General features: G+C 39.8%; 2 protein-coding genes across 2 annotated transcripts in view; one reads left to right on the top strand and one right to left on the bottom strand.

Moving 5' to 3' along the window:
• Positions 1–14,039, top strand: part of adam28 (ADAM metallopeptidase domain 28) — a 49,292-nt gene extending 35,253 nt beyond the window's left edge. Inside the window, exons 14-22 of the mRNA XM_061986026.1 lie at positions 368–563; positions 3,464–3,569; positions 3,640–3,796; positions 5,503–5,583; positions 7,552–7,645; positions 7,759–7,861; positions 11,235–11,313; positions 11,393–11,491; positions 13,448–14,039. Coding sequence (XP_061842010.1) covers positions 368–563; positions 3,464–3,569; positions 3,640–3,796; positions 5,503–5,583; positions 7,552–7,645; positions 7,759–7,861; positions 11,235–11,313; positions 11,393–11,491; positions 13,448–13,480 — 948 coding nt within the window. The 3' untranslated portion in view covers positions 13,481–14,039. The remainder of the gene's footprint in view (positions 1–367; positions 564–3,463; positions 3,570–3,639; positions 3,797–5,502; positions 5,584–7,551; positions 7,646–7,758; positions 7,862–11,234; positions 11,314–11,392; positions 11,492–13,447) is intronic.
• A 3,245-nt stretch (positions 14,040–17,284) lies between these two features.
• LOC133623070 (serine/threonine-protein phosphatase 2B catalytic subunit gamma isoform-like) overlaps positions 17,285–19,353 on the bottom strand; it is a 90,716-nt gene continuing 88,647 nt past the window's right edge. The window contains exon 15 of the transcript XR_009817844.1: positions 17,285–17,375. The gene's annotated coding sequence lies outside the window, so the exon portion shown is untranslated. The remainder of the gene's footprint in view (positions 17,376–19,353) is intronic.

Genomic DNA, 19,353 nt, shown 5'->3' with positions numbered 1-19,353 from the left:
ATTTATTAAACTTGAAATACAAGCTAAGTTTGGAATGAGGAACTGCCCTGTCTGGAACCAGACTCTACTAAGCAGACCTTTTTGCAGAGGTACCCAATAGAGTGCATACTGTATTCACATTGGATGAACAATCCTAGACATCATATTTCACCAGCACAGTGGATGTACAGTATCTCCCTTTGCTTGATTTTGATTGGTCAGTGATATACATTACCCTGCTGCATGTGGAATCTAAAAACTAAAACATATGCTTGCATTAACTCATGAATTATTGCACGCTGAATGTGCCACCCCTCTAATAAGTTACATGAAAAAACTGTATAGGGGATTTTTTTAGATTTCAAGATGAATACAATCTTCCCCACAGATCCTATCTCGATCCCGTGAGTGTCGGAGGAAGCAGGATGAGTGTGATCTAGCAGAGTACTGTGATGGAAAGAGCGCCGTCTGCCCAGAAGATGTCTTCAATGTGAACGGACTCCCATGCGATGGAGGTTCTGGTTTTTGCAACAATGGCCAGTGTCCAAAAAGATCAAGCCAATGCATCAAAATGTATGGCTCAAGTAAGTGTAGACCTAAAACATACCTTTTTGATAAAACTTTGGTCAGGGCTGAGTTAGACATGGTCTAGGTCAGAGGTGCCCTTTACGACGATCTTCAGCTACCGTATTTTTCGGACTATAAGTCGCAGTTTTTTTCATAGTTTGGCCGGGCTCCAGTGTGACTTATATATGTTTTTTTCCTTCTTTATTATGCATTTTCGGCAGGTGCGACTTATACTCCGGTGCGACTTATACTCCGAAAATTACGGTACTTGCCGATGTTGGAGGAGGTGTCGGTTGCTCGCCAAAAATTATCTATAATCAATCTTCACTATGATGTCACAATCGCATTTTGATTGACATACACGGCAACTGAGGGTCTTGTTAGATGAACGCTGGCTGGTGTGAGCGCAGTACGAAGAAAAAACAGAAACGAGAGAAACAATTTTCATTCCAAAATAGACTCTCTCTCCCAAACATTTGCCGTTATAGGTGGAAAGACTAACCCATTCCTGTCTTCACAATAAAAGTAATTCTCTGTCCTGGTTGCGTTAACAAAACAGGGGTCTCAGATTACTAGCTCACAGAAGCTGGCAAGCTAAGGAGTTAGCCTTCAATATATTTCTTGTAAAGGGAATAAAAACAAGTCTGGAAGCTGGACAAACAAAAAGCTAAAAACCAACCACTTTCATGTGGTTTTGGAAAGAGAAGAGGGTCTTTTCCCGCCACAATGTGAATTTGAAGTTATGATATTTATCAGCAGCGACTGGTTTTCATTTATTTTATTCTTTTTTCATTTATTTATTTATTTCAGGCAATGACATAAAAAATAATAATAACAAAAAAAGTACAAAGTTGACAACACATAATATAAATTAATATAGTGCAAAAGGTAATGTATAGTATGTAATGCATGATTGTCCAGTTTTGCCTGAAAGGGAGTGGGAAGAAGATAATTTATTTAATCCCACCCCCAGTTTTCCATTCAGTGATTATTCACATGAGTTTCACTGTTACTTTTTTCAAGGATTATAATACAAATGTATCACAGTGGCATTACCACAGGTAACAATAATTATTACACTGTAACAATAATTTGTATCAACAATGTAGGAATAATGAATATACCAACAATGGTAATAGACAACATAGCAATAATGTTAAGGAAACATTGAGCACATGTTAACACTTTGAGACAAAGTACATCAGCAGGTCAAATTAAAGACCCTCATCTCTATATTTGAACCAGACCCCATGTTTGTATAATAGTTTAAATGGATTAATAGTTTGGCATTGCTTGTGTTGTAAGTCCAGTTTGTTCCATAGTTTTACTCCGCATACAGACACACAAAAATGTTTACAAGTGGTTTGAGCTCTCGGCAATGAGGAATATTAAATCATTATAATAATAATAATAATATAAATATTGTCTGATTCCAATAAATCTTTTTATTGGCTTTAGCACACTCAAAAACGTACCATATCTTTCAAGAAATGTATACACATGTTCATCATGACAGGACGCATGAAAAGACCTACAATAAGATGCACAGGTCGTCTGCCATTTTGGTTTTCAGGTCCCATTTTTGGAAGAAATTGGGTTAGTTTAATATTTTCTTCTTGTTTTAAAAGTTATAATATTATTTAGTTTGTAGAATATGTCACGGGCCAACAAAAAAATAGCTGTGGGCTGCAAATAGCCCTTGGCCTATATTTAGGACACCCCTGACTTACAATCTCACAAGACCAATACGATGTACACTGCAAAAAGTCAGTGTTCAAAAACAAGAAAAAAAAAATACAAAAATTAGGGGTATTTTATTTGAACGAAGCAAAATTATCTGCCAATAGAACAAGAAAATTCGGCTTGTCAAGACTTTCCAAAACAAGTAAAATTAGCTACCGTATTTTTCGGAGTATAAGTCGCACCGGCCGAAAATGCATAATAAAGAAGGAAAAAAACATATATTTAAGTCGCACTGGAGTATGTCACATTTTTTGGGGACATTTATTGGATAAAACCCAACACCAAGAATAGACATTTGAAAGGTAATTTAAAATAAATAAAGTGAACAACAGGCTGAATAAGTGTACGTTATATGAGGCATAAATAACCAACTGGTATGTTGACGTAACATATTATGGTAAGAGTCATTCAAATAACTATAACATATAGAACATGCTATACGTTTACCAAACAATCTGTCACTCCTAATCGCTAAATCCCATGAAATCTTATACGTCTAGTCTCTTACAGGAATGAGATGAATAATATTATTTGATATTTTACGGTAATGTGTTAATAATTTCACACATAAGTCGCTCCTGAGTATAAGTCGCACCCCCGGCCAAACTATGAAAAAAACTGCGACTTATAGTCTGAAAAATACGGTAATCTCAATGAACCCAAAAATACCTTAAAATAAGTATATTCTCACTAATAACAAGTGCACTTTTCTTGGTAGAAAAAAAGACCCTTTTGCTCAGTATGTTGAAAGATATTCTTAAATTAAGTAAATGCTAGTGCCATTATCTTGACATAATGATATGCGCTCGACATCATGATTTTTTTTTTCATGCTTGAAGTAAGAAATTATTACTTTAAAAAAGTAGTTTTATACTTGTGAGTGTTGATGACACAGCTTTGCAACAGTTGATATTCTAGTTTCAAGCATGTTTTACTCAATATAGGTCATCAAATCTCAGCAACAAGCTGTAATATCTTACTGAGACCATTTAGGACCAAAACCCTTAAAACAAGTAAAACACTCTAACATAAAATCTGCTTAGTGAGAAGAATTATTTTATCAGACAGAAAATAAGCAAATATCACCCTTATTTGAGATATTTAATCTTACTTAGATTTCAGTTTTTGCAGTGTAGTACAATAACGCCATTAATTGCCCCTTGTGTGCCATCAGGTGCTGTTGAGGCTGACTCTTACTGCTACAACCAGAACACCAGAGGAACCTACTATGCCTTCTGCAAACGTCCCTCAAATGATAAGCACATCCCCTGTCAGAAAGAGTGAGTTTTCGTATTAATCGTATTTTACTCCCAAGTTGTACATGTGAAACTATTGCATTTCTTTTTGCAGAGATATATTTTGTGGGAAGCTCTTTTGTCACCAGGGTAATGACAGCCCAAACTATGGCCGCATGGTGAGGGTTGGCGAATGCAAGGCAGCATTCTTTGCAGACTTTACCAAGGATTATGGCCAAGTGGAAGCTGGGACCATATGTGGAGAGGGGAAGGTAAGGTGCCGCATCACTTTTATTGTACAAACCCCGTTTCCATATGAGTTGGGAAATTGTGTTAGATGTAAATATAAACGGAATACAATGATTTGCAAATAATTTTCAACCCATGTTCAGTTGAATATGCTACAAAGACAACATATTTGATGTTCGAACTGATAAACATTTTTTTTTTTTGCAAATAATCATTAACTTTAGAATTTGATGCCAGCAACACGTGACAAATAAGTTGGGAAAGGTGGCAATAAATACTGATAAAGTTGAGGAATGCTCATCAAACACTTATTTGGAACATCCCACAGGTGTGCAGGCTAATTGGGAACAGGTGGGTGCCATGATTGGGTATAAAAACAGCTTCCCAAAAAATGCTCAGTCTTTCACAAGAAAGGATGGGGCGAGGTACACCCCTTTGTCCACAACTGCATGAGCAAATAGTCAAACAGTTTAAGAACAATGTTTCTCAAAGTGCAAATTGCAAGAAATTTAGGGATTTCAACATCTACGGTCCATAATATCATCAAAAGGTTCAGAGAATCTGGAGAAATCACTCCACGTAAGCGGCATGGCCGGAAACCAACATTGAATGACCGTGACCTTCGATCCCTCAGACGGCACTGTATCAAAAACCGACATCAATCTCTAAAGGATATCACCACATGGGCTCAGGAACACTTCAGAAAACCACTGTCACTAAATACAGTTCGTCGCTACATCTGTAAGTGCAAGTTAAAGCTCTACTATGCAAAGCGTAAGCCATTTATCAACAACATCCAGAAACGCCGCCGGCTTCTCTGGGCCCGAGATCATCTAAGATGGACTCATGCAAAGTGGAAACGTGTTCTGTGGTCTGACGAGTCCACATTTCAAATTGTTTTTGGAAATGTTCGACATCGTGTCATCCGGACCAAAGGGGAAGCGAACCATCCAGACTGTTATCAACGCAAAGTTGAAAAGCCAGCATCTGTGATGGTATGGGGGTGCATTAGTGCTCAAGGCATGGGTAACTTACACATCTGTGAAGGCACCATTAATGCTGAAAGGTACATACAGGTTTTGGAACAACATATGCTGCCATCTAAGCGCCGTCTTTTTCATGGATGCCCTTGCTTATTTCAGCAAGACAATGCCAAGCCACATTCAGCACGTGTTACAACAGCGTGGCTTCGTAAAAAAAGAGTGCGGGTACTTTCCTGGCTCGCCTGCAGTCCAGACCTGTCTCCCATTGAAAATGTGTGGCGCATTATGAAGCGTAAAATACGACAGCGGAGACCCCGGACTGTTGAACGACTGAAGCTCTACATAAAACAAGAATGGGAAAGAATTCCACTTTCAAAGCTTCAACTATTACTTTCCTCAGTTCCCAATCGTTTATTGAGTGTTGTTAAAAGGAAAGGCCATGTAACACAGTGGTGAACATGCCCTTTCCCAACTACTTTGGCACGTGTTGCAGCCATGAAATTCTAAGTTAATTATTATTTGCAAAAAAAAAATAAAGTTTATGAGTTTGAACATCAAATATCTTGTCTTTGTAGTGCATTCAATTGAATATGGGTTGAAAATGATTTGCAAATCATTGTATTCCGTTTATATTTACATCTAACACAATTTCCCAACTCATAACGGGGAAACGGGGCTTGTACTCAGTTTGCAAGGTTAAATGTAGTGTTGTGTACAAACTTTACTTCTAACATGTTGCTTTTCAGGTGTGCAGCCGGAATGAATGCGTGGATCTTCAAACTGCTTACAGGAACACAAACTGTTCAGCAAAATGCTCCGGGCATGCAGTATGTACACTTTTGGAAAAAAGTCAACAATATTTGCAGAACAATCCACTAGTTAAATAATTAATTGTTAATAATGCTTTTGATTGTGAGGAACTGATTCAGGAGCAGCTGGACTAAACAGCTACCTGTTACTTGTTGAGAAGAGTGATCTGTACTTTCATTTTAGAATCCTTAAAAGTCTCCAAAAAGAGAAGAAGTTGCTGGAGTTGTTGCTTTTCTTTCTCTTTTTTAAAAAAGAGGGGTGCGAATACTCGCAATGCAAGCTTAAAGTGGCTAAGTTGGCATCACTGATGTTTCTTGCTACATTTTCTTATTCTCTGGCAGACCATGTACCTTATGTACGGTATATGAAAGTTACATACACAGAAAACATGGCATAGGTCAGATGTTTTAAGATTAAAACATGGTGCCTCACAACAGCTTCCTGTTGATCATTTGGCAACACTTACAGGTGATGCTGGGGAAACTGTTCTAATAAACAAAGGTGAAAACAGTTTAGGGAAGAGGGATGTAGAAAGCAAATGTACTTGGATTCATGTGTGCGCACACAATCATACATGTGGATAATTGTGCGTGTACATTTACTGGAATTGAGTGTACACCATTTTTCACAAGTAGATACACACCAGTCTTTATACAGTTCATGATGTGCCAGGTGTGCATGTGGCTGTTAAGAAGTCACAATGTATGCTGCCACCTACTGTACAAAGTTGTTACGACAAGCTACAGTACATTCACATTATGATGTGTTTATGAGCTGGGTCGAACTGCCAAATGTATGTTGTAGGCTAAACTACATCTAGTTTTGTGTTCTCGGTCAGTGTTTTTCAACCTTTTTTGAGCCAAGGCACATTTTTTTCATAAAAAAAATACAGAGGCACACCACCAGCAGAAAAGGTTAAACAATGAAACTCCACCAGGTTGTCGTGCCTTATTTTGAGTTTGTTGTTGTTTCCTGTGTGTTGTGCTTTAGTTCTTGTCTTGCGCTGTTATTTTGGTGACCCTTACTGTTTTGTTGGTGTTCTCCTGTAGCAGCTTCACGCCTTCCTTTGAGTGCTATTGCCCGCACCTGCTTTGTTTTCGCAATCAAGACTCTTTAAGTTGTGCGTACGCTATCCTTCTATGTGGGGACATTGTTGATTGTCATGGCGATGTACGGGATGTGCTTTGTGGACGTCCTCTTTGCTCCACATGCTGTAAGTTTTTGCTGTCGTCCAGCATTCTGTGTTTGTTGACTTTGTAGCCAGTTCAGTTTTACTTTTGTTTTGCATAGCCATCCCTATGCTTCAGTGCCTTTTCCTAGCGGGACTTGCCTTGTTATTTTTTGGTTTAAGCGTTACATACCTTTTTACCTGCACGCTGTCTCCCGCTGTGCTCTGCATATTGGGATCACGACAAACCATACTCGACACGTTCCGACTTCTACAAAGCAATGAACTACCTGCTGCCACCTACTGATATGGAGTATTACAAGATTACCCTGCCAAGCTCTACACAGCACAGGCACTAGACAACTGCACATTATTATGATTATTGATTTGCAAAAAATATTTTTTGGACCAATTAGGTGAAGTTGCATAATTTCCCACGGCACACCAGACAATATCTCACGGCACACTAGTGTGCCGCGGCACAGGGGTTGAAAATCACTGTTCTAGGTGACAAAGCTAATATCAAGTCATAGATCTCATTAATAAGGATTTTTTTTAGAACATACCGAGGGTACAAAACCAGCTACAGGGCAATTGACAAAGCGAATATCAAGTCATACATCTCATTAATAAGGATTTTTTAGAACATACTGAGGGTACAAAACCAGCTACAGGCTTAAAATGTTCTGTATATTTTCCATTTTGAACATTTATATTTTCTGCCATTTACAATTCATAGAAAAATATAAAACTGTATACGGGAACAATGCCCAGAAGTACAGTATTTGTGTCATTTAGACTTGTTTGTGTTTTTCAGGTGTGTAATCACAGAAGTGAGTGTCAGTGCGAGCCCGGCTGGATGCCTCCTTCATGCGATGGCAAAGACAAGGAGTTCCGCTCCCTTTCGGATGGTATTTGCTTTTTTTTTTATCAGAAAATATAATCCTATAGCATAATGGAGAAGTTAACGTGTGGCTTATATCAGATACAAATATTGACATGGATCATTTTTGCTTCTCTGCAGGAGCCACTGCTGCCATCGCGGTGACCGTTTCGCTCGTGATTTTGGGGGTCATCGCTATCATTTTGGGGCTCATCTGGAAACGACAGCGTGCCACGTTGCGAACGTAACTAATCATTATCGGTGTCCTGATCCAATTTATCGAGCCGATATCAGCAAAAAACAAGTAGTAAGTGTCCTTAATTGAGCAACATTGCAATCGAAAACACCAAATTTGTCAATATAAACAAGTATAAAATAATTATATTTGCATATTACTCATGGATACAAAGTCCCCAAGGCAGAAGCATATAGAAAGTACCCAGTAACAAAGGTGTCTACATCATTCAACGTACTGAGTCATGAACTCATTTGAATGAATTATTGCGAAAAAACTACCGTATTTTTCGGACTATAAGTCAGTTTTTTTCATAGTTTGTCCGGGGGTGCGACTTATACTCAGGAGCGACTTATGTGTGAAATTATTAACACATTACCGTAAAATATCAAATAATATTATTTAGCTCATTCACGTAAGAGACTATACCATACCATACCATACCATACCAACTTTATTTATAAAGCCCTTTAAAGACAATCACAGTTGAAAAACAAAGGGTTGTACACCACAAAGAAATGGAGGCAAAGGACAGACTAAAAAATAATATTTAAAACAGAAATAAAAATACACATTTAAAAAGCAAATATAAATTACCCTAAGAACAGTTTGTTAGATAAAAACAGTTTAAAAGTTAAAAACAGTTCAAAAAGTTAAAAGCTAAAAACAGTTCAAAGTCTCATGCTGGGTTAAAAGCCAGTGAATAAAAATGGGTTTTAAGAAGGGTCTTAAAAATAGGCAAAGAAGGGGCCTGTCTCACATGGAGAGGGAGATCGTTCCAGAGTTTGGGACCCGCAACAGAGAAAGCTCTGTCCCCTCTGAGCTTGCGCTTTGTTTTGGGTACCTCCAGGATCAGCTGATCAGCTGACCTGAGGGACCGGGTGGAGGCATAGAGGTGGAGCAGCTCAGAGAGGTACGGTGGGGCAAGACCACGTAAGACTAGACCAGGGGTCGGCAACCTTTACCAGTCAAAGAGCCATTTTGACCAGTTTCACAAATTAAAGACAACAATGGGAGCCACAAAAATCTTTTGAAATTTAAAATGAAATAACACTGCATACAAAGTTTTTTTTTTGCTTTGTGCTATGTATAAACCAAGTGTCTCAGACACACGGCCCACACCTTAATATGAAAATTGAATGTTAGTGCGGCCCGCGGGTTTTATATGAATGGCGTTTGACATCATTATAATTGTCAACCCTCCCGATTTCTCCGGCAGACTACGAATTTCAGGGCAACTATTTTCTCGAACGTGCCGTGATGGTACAGCATGTAGCGACCCCTACAGCCAGCGTGCGGGCCCAGCCACACGTTATATGGGGCTTCTGCTTGCTCAACGTAAGTGACAGCAAGGCATACTTAGTCAACAATCACACAGGTTACACTGACGGTGGCGGTATAAAAAACTTTAACACTTTGAACCCACACCAAACAAGAATGACAAACACATTTCAGGAGAACATCTGCACCGTAACTGGTAGCGGGGGTGTATAATGTAGCCCGGAAGAGTCAGGGCTGCATGGGATTCTGGGTATTTGTTCTGTTGTGTTAAGGTGCAGATGTTCTCCCGAAATGTGTTTGTCATTCTTGTTTGGTTTTGGTTCAAAGTGTGGCGCATTATTAGTAAGAGTGTTAAAGTTGTTTTATATGGCCACCGTCAGTGTAACCTGTGTGGCTGTTGACCAATTATGCCTTGCTGTCACTTACGTGTGCAAGCAAAAAAGATGCATACATCAAGAGGCTGGGCTGGCACGCTGTTAATACAGATTGTAGAGGGCGCTAAATGCTGTACCATCATGGCACGCCCTTATTATTATCGGAAGGGTGAAAATCGGAGAAAATTAATCCCAGTAGTTTTCTGCGTGAGGCACTGAAATCTGGAAGTCTCCCGGGAAAATCGGGGGGTCGGCAAGTATGCAGCTGGGCCGCATCAGAGTGATCAAAGAGCCGCATGCGGCTCCGGAGCCACGGGTTGCAGACCCCTGGACTGGACGTATAATATTTCATGGGATTTAGCGATTAGGAGTGACAGATTGTTTGGTAAACGTATAGCATGTTCTATATGTTATAGTTATTTGAATGACTCTTACCATAATATGTTACGTTAACATACCAGGCACGTTCTCAGTTGGTTATTTATGCCTCATATAACGTACACTTATTCAGCCTGTTGTTCACTATTCTTTATTTATTTTAAATTCCTTTTCAAATGTCTATTCTTGGTGTTGGCTTTTATCAAATACATTTCCCCCAAAAATGCGATTTATACTCCAGTGCGACTTATGTATGTTTTTTTCCTTCTTTATTATGCATTTTCGGCCGGTGCGACTTATACTCCGGAGCGACTTATAGTCCGAAAAATACGGTAGTAAGTGTCCTTAATTGAGCAACATTGCAATCGACAACACCAAATTTGTCAATGTAAACAAGTATAAAATAATTATATTTGCATATTACTCACGGATACAAAGTCCCCAAGGCAGAAGCATATAGAAAGTACCCAGTAACAAAGGTGTCTGCATCATTCAACGTACTGAGTCATGAACTCATTTGAATGAATTATTGTGAAAAAACTAATCCAATCCAGTTCCACCCAAGACAGAATAAGTCCAACCCAGACAGTTGATAATAAATAGATTAGTGAACCAGTAATTATAGTCTGCTAATTATGTGTTGTTGTTGAGTGTCGGTGCTGTCTAGACCTCGGCAGAGTAACCGTGTAATACTGTAATATCAGTAGGTGGCAGCCGGTAGCTAATTGCTTTGTAGATGTCGGAAGCAGCGGGAGGCAGGGTGCAGGTAAAAAGGTATCTAATGCTTTAAACAAAAAGTTTAGGGAAGGCTATGCAGTACAAAACTAAAACTGAACTGGCTACAAAGTAAACAAAAGCAGAATGCTGGACGACAGCAAAGACTTACAGCGTGTGGAGCAAAGACGGCGTCCACAAAGTACATCCGAACATGACATGACAATCAACAATGTCCCCACAAAGAAGGATAAAAAAAACCTGAAATATTCTTGATTGCTAAAACAAAGTAGATGCGGGGAATATCGCTCCAAGGAAGACATGAAACTGCTACAGGAAAATATTAATACCTACTCTCTGTTTGAGTCATATTACTTGATCAAGCCTTTTCTAAATATTCAACAAAAGTGTGTATGATTCGTATTGTATTTAAATTTTCCTGAGGGAACTCTCCTGAAGGAATCAAAAAAGTACTATCTATCTATTGGGTCAATATCGGTCTCATATCGGAAGTGAAAGAGTTGTATCGGGACACCCCTACTAATCATCAAACCTTGGAAATGACGCATTAAACAGAGGTTTTTTTTTGGAGCAAACTGAGTAAAGGTTATTTTTTCATACAACAATGCACACAGAGAAAGGAGGGCACCGGATGGGGAGAACTCTGCTTTGCGTCTTAACCAAGCACGAGTTCCGCCCACACAAGTGCAACAGGTAACATGATAATGTACTATTTGACACATGGACAAAGTACAGTATCATGTACAATATCAATGTGTCGTCCCCTTAAAAGGCTGGGAGGCTGAAACCCAAAGGAGCTCCGCCTCCACCTCCTGCAGCAGCCAACACACCCAAGCCTGCAAGCCAAAACTACTACCAAGGAGTTCGTCAGGTAATCACTTCCTGATTTTACCCAGAAGTATTTGGACGGTGACAAGAGTTTTGAAGATTTTGTGTATGTACACAACTAAAGTGAATGAATAAGTTGAGAATGGTAACTTTTAGATGGACTAAGGTCTGACATGTTTAGTGACTTTACCAGTGGCAGTAGCTCGACAAAGATGGCAACCTGGATGTGACACACTCAGACTTTCTATATTACATTTGGCCTCTATTTTTCGATTTTAAGCTGCTGTAAAACTAAGCACACAAAGGAAAAAAAAATACACGTGTAGTACACATACATGTAGGAATTTGGGAAAATCAACAATACAGTTTGGGATGAATTGAAAACAACAGGATGAAGATTGGCTTATACTACTAGCTTAAAGCTAACGTGCAATGAACGATTCTATTGACAGGTGAAAGGAAATTAGCATCGATCAAGGCAAAAAAAAAATCTTTGCGAAATGGCCACAGATAAATGAATGTATGGGAAATCTGTTTTGATCAGATATGTTAGTAATAATTGACCTATATAGAATATAATGGACTTTATTGTCATTATATTTGCATATAACTAGATTAAGGACTCCTACTTAAGGTGCAACATTTCATACATACCGTATTTTTGGGACCATAGGGCGCACTGGATTATAAGGTGCCATACTTGCCAACCTTGAGACCTCCGAATTCGGGAGATGGGGGGTGGGGGGTGTGGTTGCCGGGTTGAGGTGCAGGCAGCATAGCCGTAGATGTTATTGTAGCGTCCCGGAAGAGTTAGTGCTGCAAGGGATTCTGGGTATTTGTTCTGTTGTGTTTGTTGTGTTACGGTGCGGATGTTCTGCCGAAATGTGTTTGTCATTCTTGTTTGGTGTGGGTTCACAGTGTGGCGCATATTTGTAACAGTGTTAAAGTTGTTTATACAGCCACTGTCAGAGGCAGATATTTACATATATCCGAATTTAAGTGTTACTTCTTTTTATTTCATAATCATATTACAAAACAGCTAGTGTTTTTCTTCCAATTGTGGTCTTTTGGTTGTCTGCAAAACTGTGTGCTTAACCTTGAATGAGGAATGTTAGAGAGAGAGAGATAATGGACATTTGTTTTGGCTAGAGACACAGGACTGCCAGGGACTTAAGAGGGGAGAGGGTGTTTCGGGGGACAGACGATCTTAGGGGCGCATTTGAATGTTCTATGCTGGACTGGTCTGAATGTATATCTGCAAAGCTTTGCAAATATATTACAAAATACCTATTCTGTCTCTGGTGGTTTTTCAACTCAGCTTTAAGTGTCGTAAAAAGCTTGGGAGCGACTTGTGACGGAATTCCCTGGGAGGAACCACTGGTCCAAACACAACACCACCCTTAGTGTGACCTATATGGCTGTTGACCAAGTATGCCTTGCGTTATCATTAAACCTTTTAAAAGATCATACAACGTCTTCGAGTCCATTGTTAAACCCTTCCAACGCTACATTATTATGTGACTGGGCCGGCACGCTGTTTATATGGAGGGAAAGCGGACGCCTGGACAGCATTCGGCTGTTAAGGGGTGAAGGTTTCAGGTTAGAGAGTGTCTTTAAGGCACGCCCCCAATATTGTTGTCCGGGTGGAAATCGGGAGAAATTCGGAAGAATGGTTGCCCCGGGAGATTTTTGGTAGGGGCACTGAAATTCGGGAGTCTCCCGGGAAAATTGGGAGGGTTGGCAAGTATGTAAGGTGCACTGCCGATGAGCGGGTCTATTCAGGGTTATTTTTATACAAAAGGCGCACCGGATAAGGCTCATTAAAGGGGTCATATTATGCCAGACATTAGGCCCACCGGGTTATAAGGCGCACTGTCCGTTTATGAGAAAATGAAAGGATTTTAAGTGCGTCTTTTAGTCCGAAAAATACGCTAGTTTAATTGTTTTTGGGTATGCAGGACAGGCCTGTTTCAATATTTTTCCTTTCTTTTGCTCACAGGCTCTGAGGCCGGTCCCTCCACCAATGGTTTGATCAACCACCTAACAGGAAGTGGCACACACAAACATTTAAGAGACTTGTCCTGCTCCCAGCAAGAGGAAAGCAGAAAATACTTTATTTCTTTTATGGGATACTTTCATGCTGTCAGGACTGTTTTTTTTTTAAATCCTGCCATTTTATATATTTTAGATTTTGTCACAAAAACTGAGCCATTTAATTGCCAGTGACTGAACTCTTTCAACAATGTTCAGTGATTGCAATTATATTCAAACATTTTATAAACAGATTTTTTTTAAACCAATTTTCCCACAAGAAATGTTGATCCAATTTATTTGCTCTAATATTTACACAAAAACATTTTATAGAGAATAGTTATATTTGTACATGCAATGAAATACACGAATAAAATGTATAAAATAACATTTAATATCAATTTTATCATGAATGTAGACTCTTCTTTGACGCAGATGAGCGGAGAGATTGGTCTACAATTCAATAGTTTTTATCTATTTTGTGTCAAAGTGCAACTTTCTTTGGCCCAATTTTTGTTACAATGGTATTCTATATCAAATAAACTGTGACTAACTCACCAAAGTGCAGGATCGTTTGTTTGGGTGCTCGTTTTTCTGAAAATAGGCAAAGAGAATAAACGGACTAATTTGGTCGTACAATAACCGTTGTACTTGGTTGGGAATCTGACAGTGTAGTCATCCATATTGATGATGTTTGTTGTGCACTTACTTTAAAATTATGAGAGAGAGAGAGAGAGATGGGGTACTGCTACGAGCGCCCCCACTACCACGGGGACCACGCTAGCATTGAGTGCATCCAGCAGTGGAGGCTCCTCTATGGGGTCTTGGGGTACTAGGAGGTTAACCCCTTTACTACTTTTGGGTGTGGTATGGCGTAGTGGGTAGAGCGGCCGTGCCAGAAACCTGAGGGTCTTGATATCCAAATCACTGCCGTTGTGTCCTTGGGCAGGACACTTCACCCTTACCCCCGGTGCCGCTCACACTGGTGAATGAATGATGAATGAGTGATAGGTGGCGGTCGAAGGGGCCGTAGGCGCAAACTGGCAGCCTCGCTTCCGTCAGTCTACCCCAGGGCAGCTGTGGCTACAAAAGTAGCTTACCACCACCAGATGTGAATGAATGATGGGTTCCCACTTCTCTGTGAGCGCTTTGAGTATCTAATAATAGAAAAGCGCAATATTATTATTATTATTACTACTGTTACCCCAGGTGGCCCTTGGCAAAGGCCTAGTACCTGACTTCCCCCTAGCCAGGGATACGGTGTAGACCTCAACGGCGGAGCAGGCGGAAGACGGTAGATTTAAGAACTACCACAACGGCTGCGACGGCGGAAGAAGGCTGCAGCAGAAAAGGGTCCCCAGTCGTCTTGGACTCCATGCCGCTGGACCCTGACCCGATTCTGTCAAGGATCGTGTGGTGACTGTCCGTGCACCAGTCTCCCCACGTTAAACTAAGTCACGCTCAGGCATCCTCCATAAAGGGATACACCCCTACCAGGAGGATCGTCATACTCGTTCGAGTGACCGCCGATGATGATTACCACTTTATCAAACACCTGTGAAAGAACTGGTCAGACATTCGAAAATTTGAACAAATCATTTCTAAATGTTGGCCTGAATAAAAACAGTTTACTTCAAAGACAACTTGAGGGTTACAATCACAAATATGTCAAGAAAAGACAAATCTCTGGTTTTGATTTTTATTCTTGTCGTTCAAGTGACATCTAAAAGTAATGACTCGCCTTGCATGACACTTTTTTTTTTTTTTTTTTTTTACAGCCTGTAGTTTTTCTTATTCTTCTTCACTCAAAGTCTTCCCTTTTAACGCAACATCAAAATAACGACGCAGAACCGAGTTTGTCATTGTTTTTAAAACAGGGGTCTTCAACGTTTTCCAGGGTTAGGGTTTAGGGTTAGGTCCTCTCAGGCCTAACTAGTGTAGTCTCTCTCACTCAAAGTGAGTGCTGACCTCCTCTCAGGCCTAACCCTAACCCTTACCCTAACCCTTTCTAAAGTCTAGCAGTACCTTCAGAGTCCCTGTTGAAGATGACTGAGTGAAAGTAGAATACTTGGACAAATACATCACAGGTGCTTGACTCTTGCATCCTCACATTCACATCTTCAAGTGTGTCCAGACTGGCACAGCATGAGTGCAAACTACTTCTATGAAAGAAATACCAAAAGCAATTGTACAGAAATATATTTTAAAGCTCTTTTCCCACACTAGTGGCCAAACATGTGACGAGTGGAGCGGAGGAACACACCTGGAAACACAAAATTCTGAACAGTCCATAATTCCTGTTGTGTTTATTGTAACAGTCGTGCTGTAAAACAAAGAAAAAAAAACTAGGGGTGTTGATATCAGACGATACTGTAAGTTTGCATATCAAACCTTGGATACAAGCAGCGTGTTTACTTCTGTGAGATGATATGTGCGATACAAGCAGCGGTTGTACTTGTGCAAAGTCGGTCAACATCTAAATGTCCTCCAAAAAGCACACAAGGTTTTGTCTTTTTTTGTTTGTTTTTTTAGCCAAGTCATTTATAAAAAGTAAACATGGTAGCCTACTTGGAGCTAGCAGCTACACGACAGCTAAGCACACACTAGCAAACAAGCTAGACATACATCATAAGTGTCCTCATTAGACAATATTGCAGTCTATAACGTGTGTGAATAATTACAGTTGCATATTACTTACACATACAGAGTGTCCAAGGCAGAAGTGTAAGAAAAACTATCCAGTAACACATGATGGTGACACATTGTGATGTCACATGATGTGACACATGATGGTGACACATTGTGATGTCACATGATGTGACACATGATGGTGACACATTGTGATGTCACATGATGTGACACATGATGGTGACACATTGTGATGTCACATGATGTGACACATGATGGTGACACATTGTGATGTCACATGATGGTGTCACATGCTGGTGACACATGATGGTGACACATGATGTGACCCATCATGTGACACATGATGGGACACATGATGTGACACATCATGTGACACATGATGGTGACACATGATGGTGTCACATGATGGTGTGTCACATGATGGTGACACATGTCACATGATAGTGTCACATGACGGTGTCACATGATGGTGACGCATGATGGTGACACATGTCACATGATGGTGTCACATGATGGTGACACATGATGGTGTCACATGATGGTGACACATTGTGATGTCACGTGATGGTGACACATGATGTGACACATGATGGTATCACATGATGGTGACATGTCACATGATGGTGACACATGTCACATGATGGTGACACGTGTCACATGATGGTGTCACATGACGGTGTCACATGATGGTGACGCATGATGGTGACACATGTCACATGATGGTGTCACATGACGGTGCCACATGATGGTGACGCATGATGGTGACACATGTCACATGATGGTGACACATGTCACATGATGGTGTCACATGTTGGTGACACATGATGGTGACATATGATGGTGACATATGATGGTGTCACATGATGGTGTCACATGATGGTGTCACATGACAGTGACACATGATGGTGTCACATGATGGTGTCACATGATGGTGTCACATGACAGTGACACATGATGGTGTCACATGATGGTGTCACATGATGGTGTCACATGATGGTGTCACATGACGGTGACACATGATGGTGTCACATGATGGTGTCACATGACAGTGACACATGACGGTGTCACATGACAGTGACACATGATGGTGTCACATGACGGTGTCACATGATGGTGACACATGGTGTCACATGATGATGTCACATGATGGTGTCACATGATGGTGACATATGATGGTGTCACATGACGGTGACACATGACGGTGTCACATGACGGTGACAAAGGTGGAGCAGCAGACTTCCAAGCTGCTTAATGAACTAAAGGGAGTTGGAACAAAAACATGATGAAAGTGTTGCTAGAATGATTAATATGAATTAAAAAACAGGTCTGAAGTTTGACAATGAAGAATTGAGAGAAGGTTTGGGAGAATGTGAGAGGAACTTTGACCTTGTGGGGATGAAGAGGACTGGACATGTTTGTGGACAACTGATAACTGACAAATAACAACATGACAAACATTCTGCGTTGGTTAGTTTCTCCTCAGCACTAACGACCACCTTCAACAAACAAGGTTTCTCACTCAAATAAAAGCACTCAAAGAATTAGGGACTGTTCACATCTTTGTCAAGTTCCAACAGAAACATAAAGCATACAGAGCGCAGCGTGTACCTCCGCTTTTCTACCAACGCTATCATTCCATTTCCCAATAAATGTTGCCAAACATTTCACCTCACTAACTAGTCCACTTTCCTGTGTGGAACTAAACGGGAATCATCTCACACCTTGCAGACTCAGCCTCTGTTTTTTGGGGTTTTTTATGGAATACGAGTGCAAAATAATCCACCATGGGGTCCAAAGAAATTGTGAGTGCCAGCACTTTGATAGAGAAGGTGAGAAACACTATTGAATAAAAAAAAAAAATTGTAGCAAAGTACCGTATTTTTCGGACTATAAGTCGCAGTTTTTTCAGTTTGGCCGGGGGTGCGACTTATACTCAGGAGCGACTTATATGTGAAATTATTAACACATTACCGTAAAATATCACATAATATTATTTAGCTCATTCACGTAAGAGACTAGATCAGGGGTCGGCAACCCGCGGCTCTAGAGCCACATGCGGCTCTTTAGCGCCGCCCTAGTGGCTCTCTGGAGCTTTTTAAAAAATGTATGAAAAATGGAAAAAGATGATTGTTTTAATATGGTTTCTGTAGGAGGACAAACATGATGCAAGCCTCCCTAATTGTTATAAATCACACTGTTTATATTAAACATGCTTCACTGATTCGAGTATTTGGCGAGCGCCGTTTTGTCCTACTAATTTTGGCTGTCCTTGAACTCACCGTAGTTTGTTTACATGTATAACTTTCTCCGACTTTATAGGACGTGTTTTATGCCACTTCTTTTTCTGTCTCATTATGTCCACCAAACTTTTAACGTTGTGCATGAAAGGTGAGTTTTGTTGATGTTATTGACTTGTGTGGAGTGCTAATCAGACATATTTGGTCACTGCATGACTGCAAGCTAATCGATGCTAACATAACATGCTATTTAGGCTAGCTATATGTACATATTGCATCATTGTGCCTCATTGGTAGCTATATTTGAGCTCATTTAGTTTCCTTTAAGTCCTCTTAATTCATTTTTTGCGGCTCCAGACAAGATTGTTATTGTATTTTTGGTCCAATATGGCTCTTTCAACATTTTGGGTTGCCGACCCCTGGACTAGACGTATAAGATTTCATGGGATTTAGCGATTAGGAGTGACAGATTGTTTGGTAAACGTATAGCATGTTCTATATGTTATAGTTATTTGAATGACTCTTACCATAATATGTTACGTTAACATACCAGTTGGTTATTTATGCCTCATATAACGTACACTTATTCAGCCTGTTGTTCACTATTCTTTATTTATTTTAAATTGCCTTTCAAATGTCTATTCTTGGTGTTGGCTTTTATCAAATAAAATTCCCCAAAAAATGCAGTGCGACTTATATGTTTTTTTCCCTTCTTTATTATGCATTTTCGGCTGGTGCGACTTATACTCGGGAGCGACTTATACTCGGAAAAATACGGCACTTCTTTTTAGTCATTGATTAATCTTAATTTTTGCATGAATAATCATACATGTTCTATTGTAGTTTAAAAAATATAAAAAAATATATTTTCCTTTTCCCTCACATAGAAAATGTTTAAATATTCTGCAACAGTTGAATAAAGCTTATTTTCAGAATAAAATACCTATTTTTAACTTTTCCAGATGTACACATCTTAATTTAGTAAAAT

Source organism: Nerophis lumbriciformis, linkage group LG12 (genome assembly GCF_033978685.3).
Source record: "Nerophis lumbriciformis linkage group LG12, RoL_Nlum_v2.1, whole genome shotgun sequence".
In the NCBI taxonomy this organism is placed as follows: Eukaryota; Metazoa; Chordata; class Actinopteri; order Syngnathiformes; family Syngnathidae; genus Nerophis; species Nerophis lumbriciformis.
The sequence above is the reverse complement of the archived record's forward strand: the minus strand, read 5'-3'. Positions and strand labels throughout refer to the sequence as shown.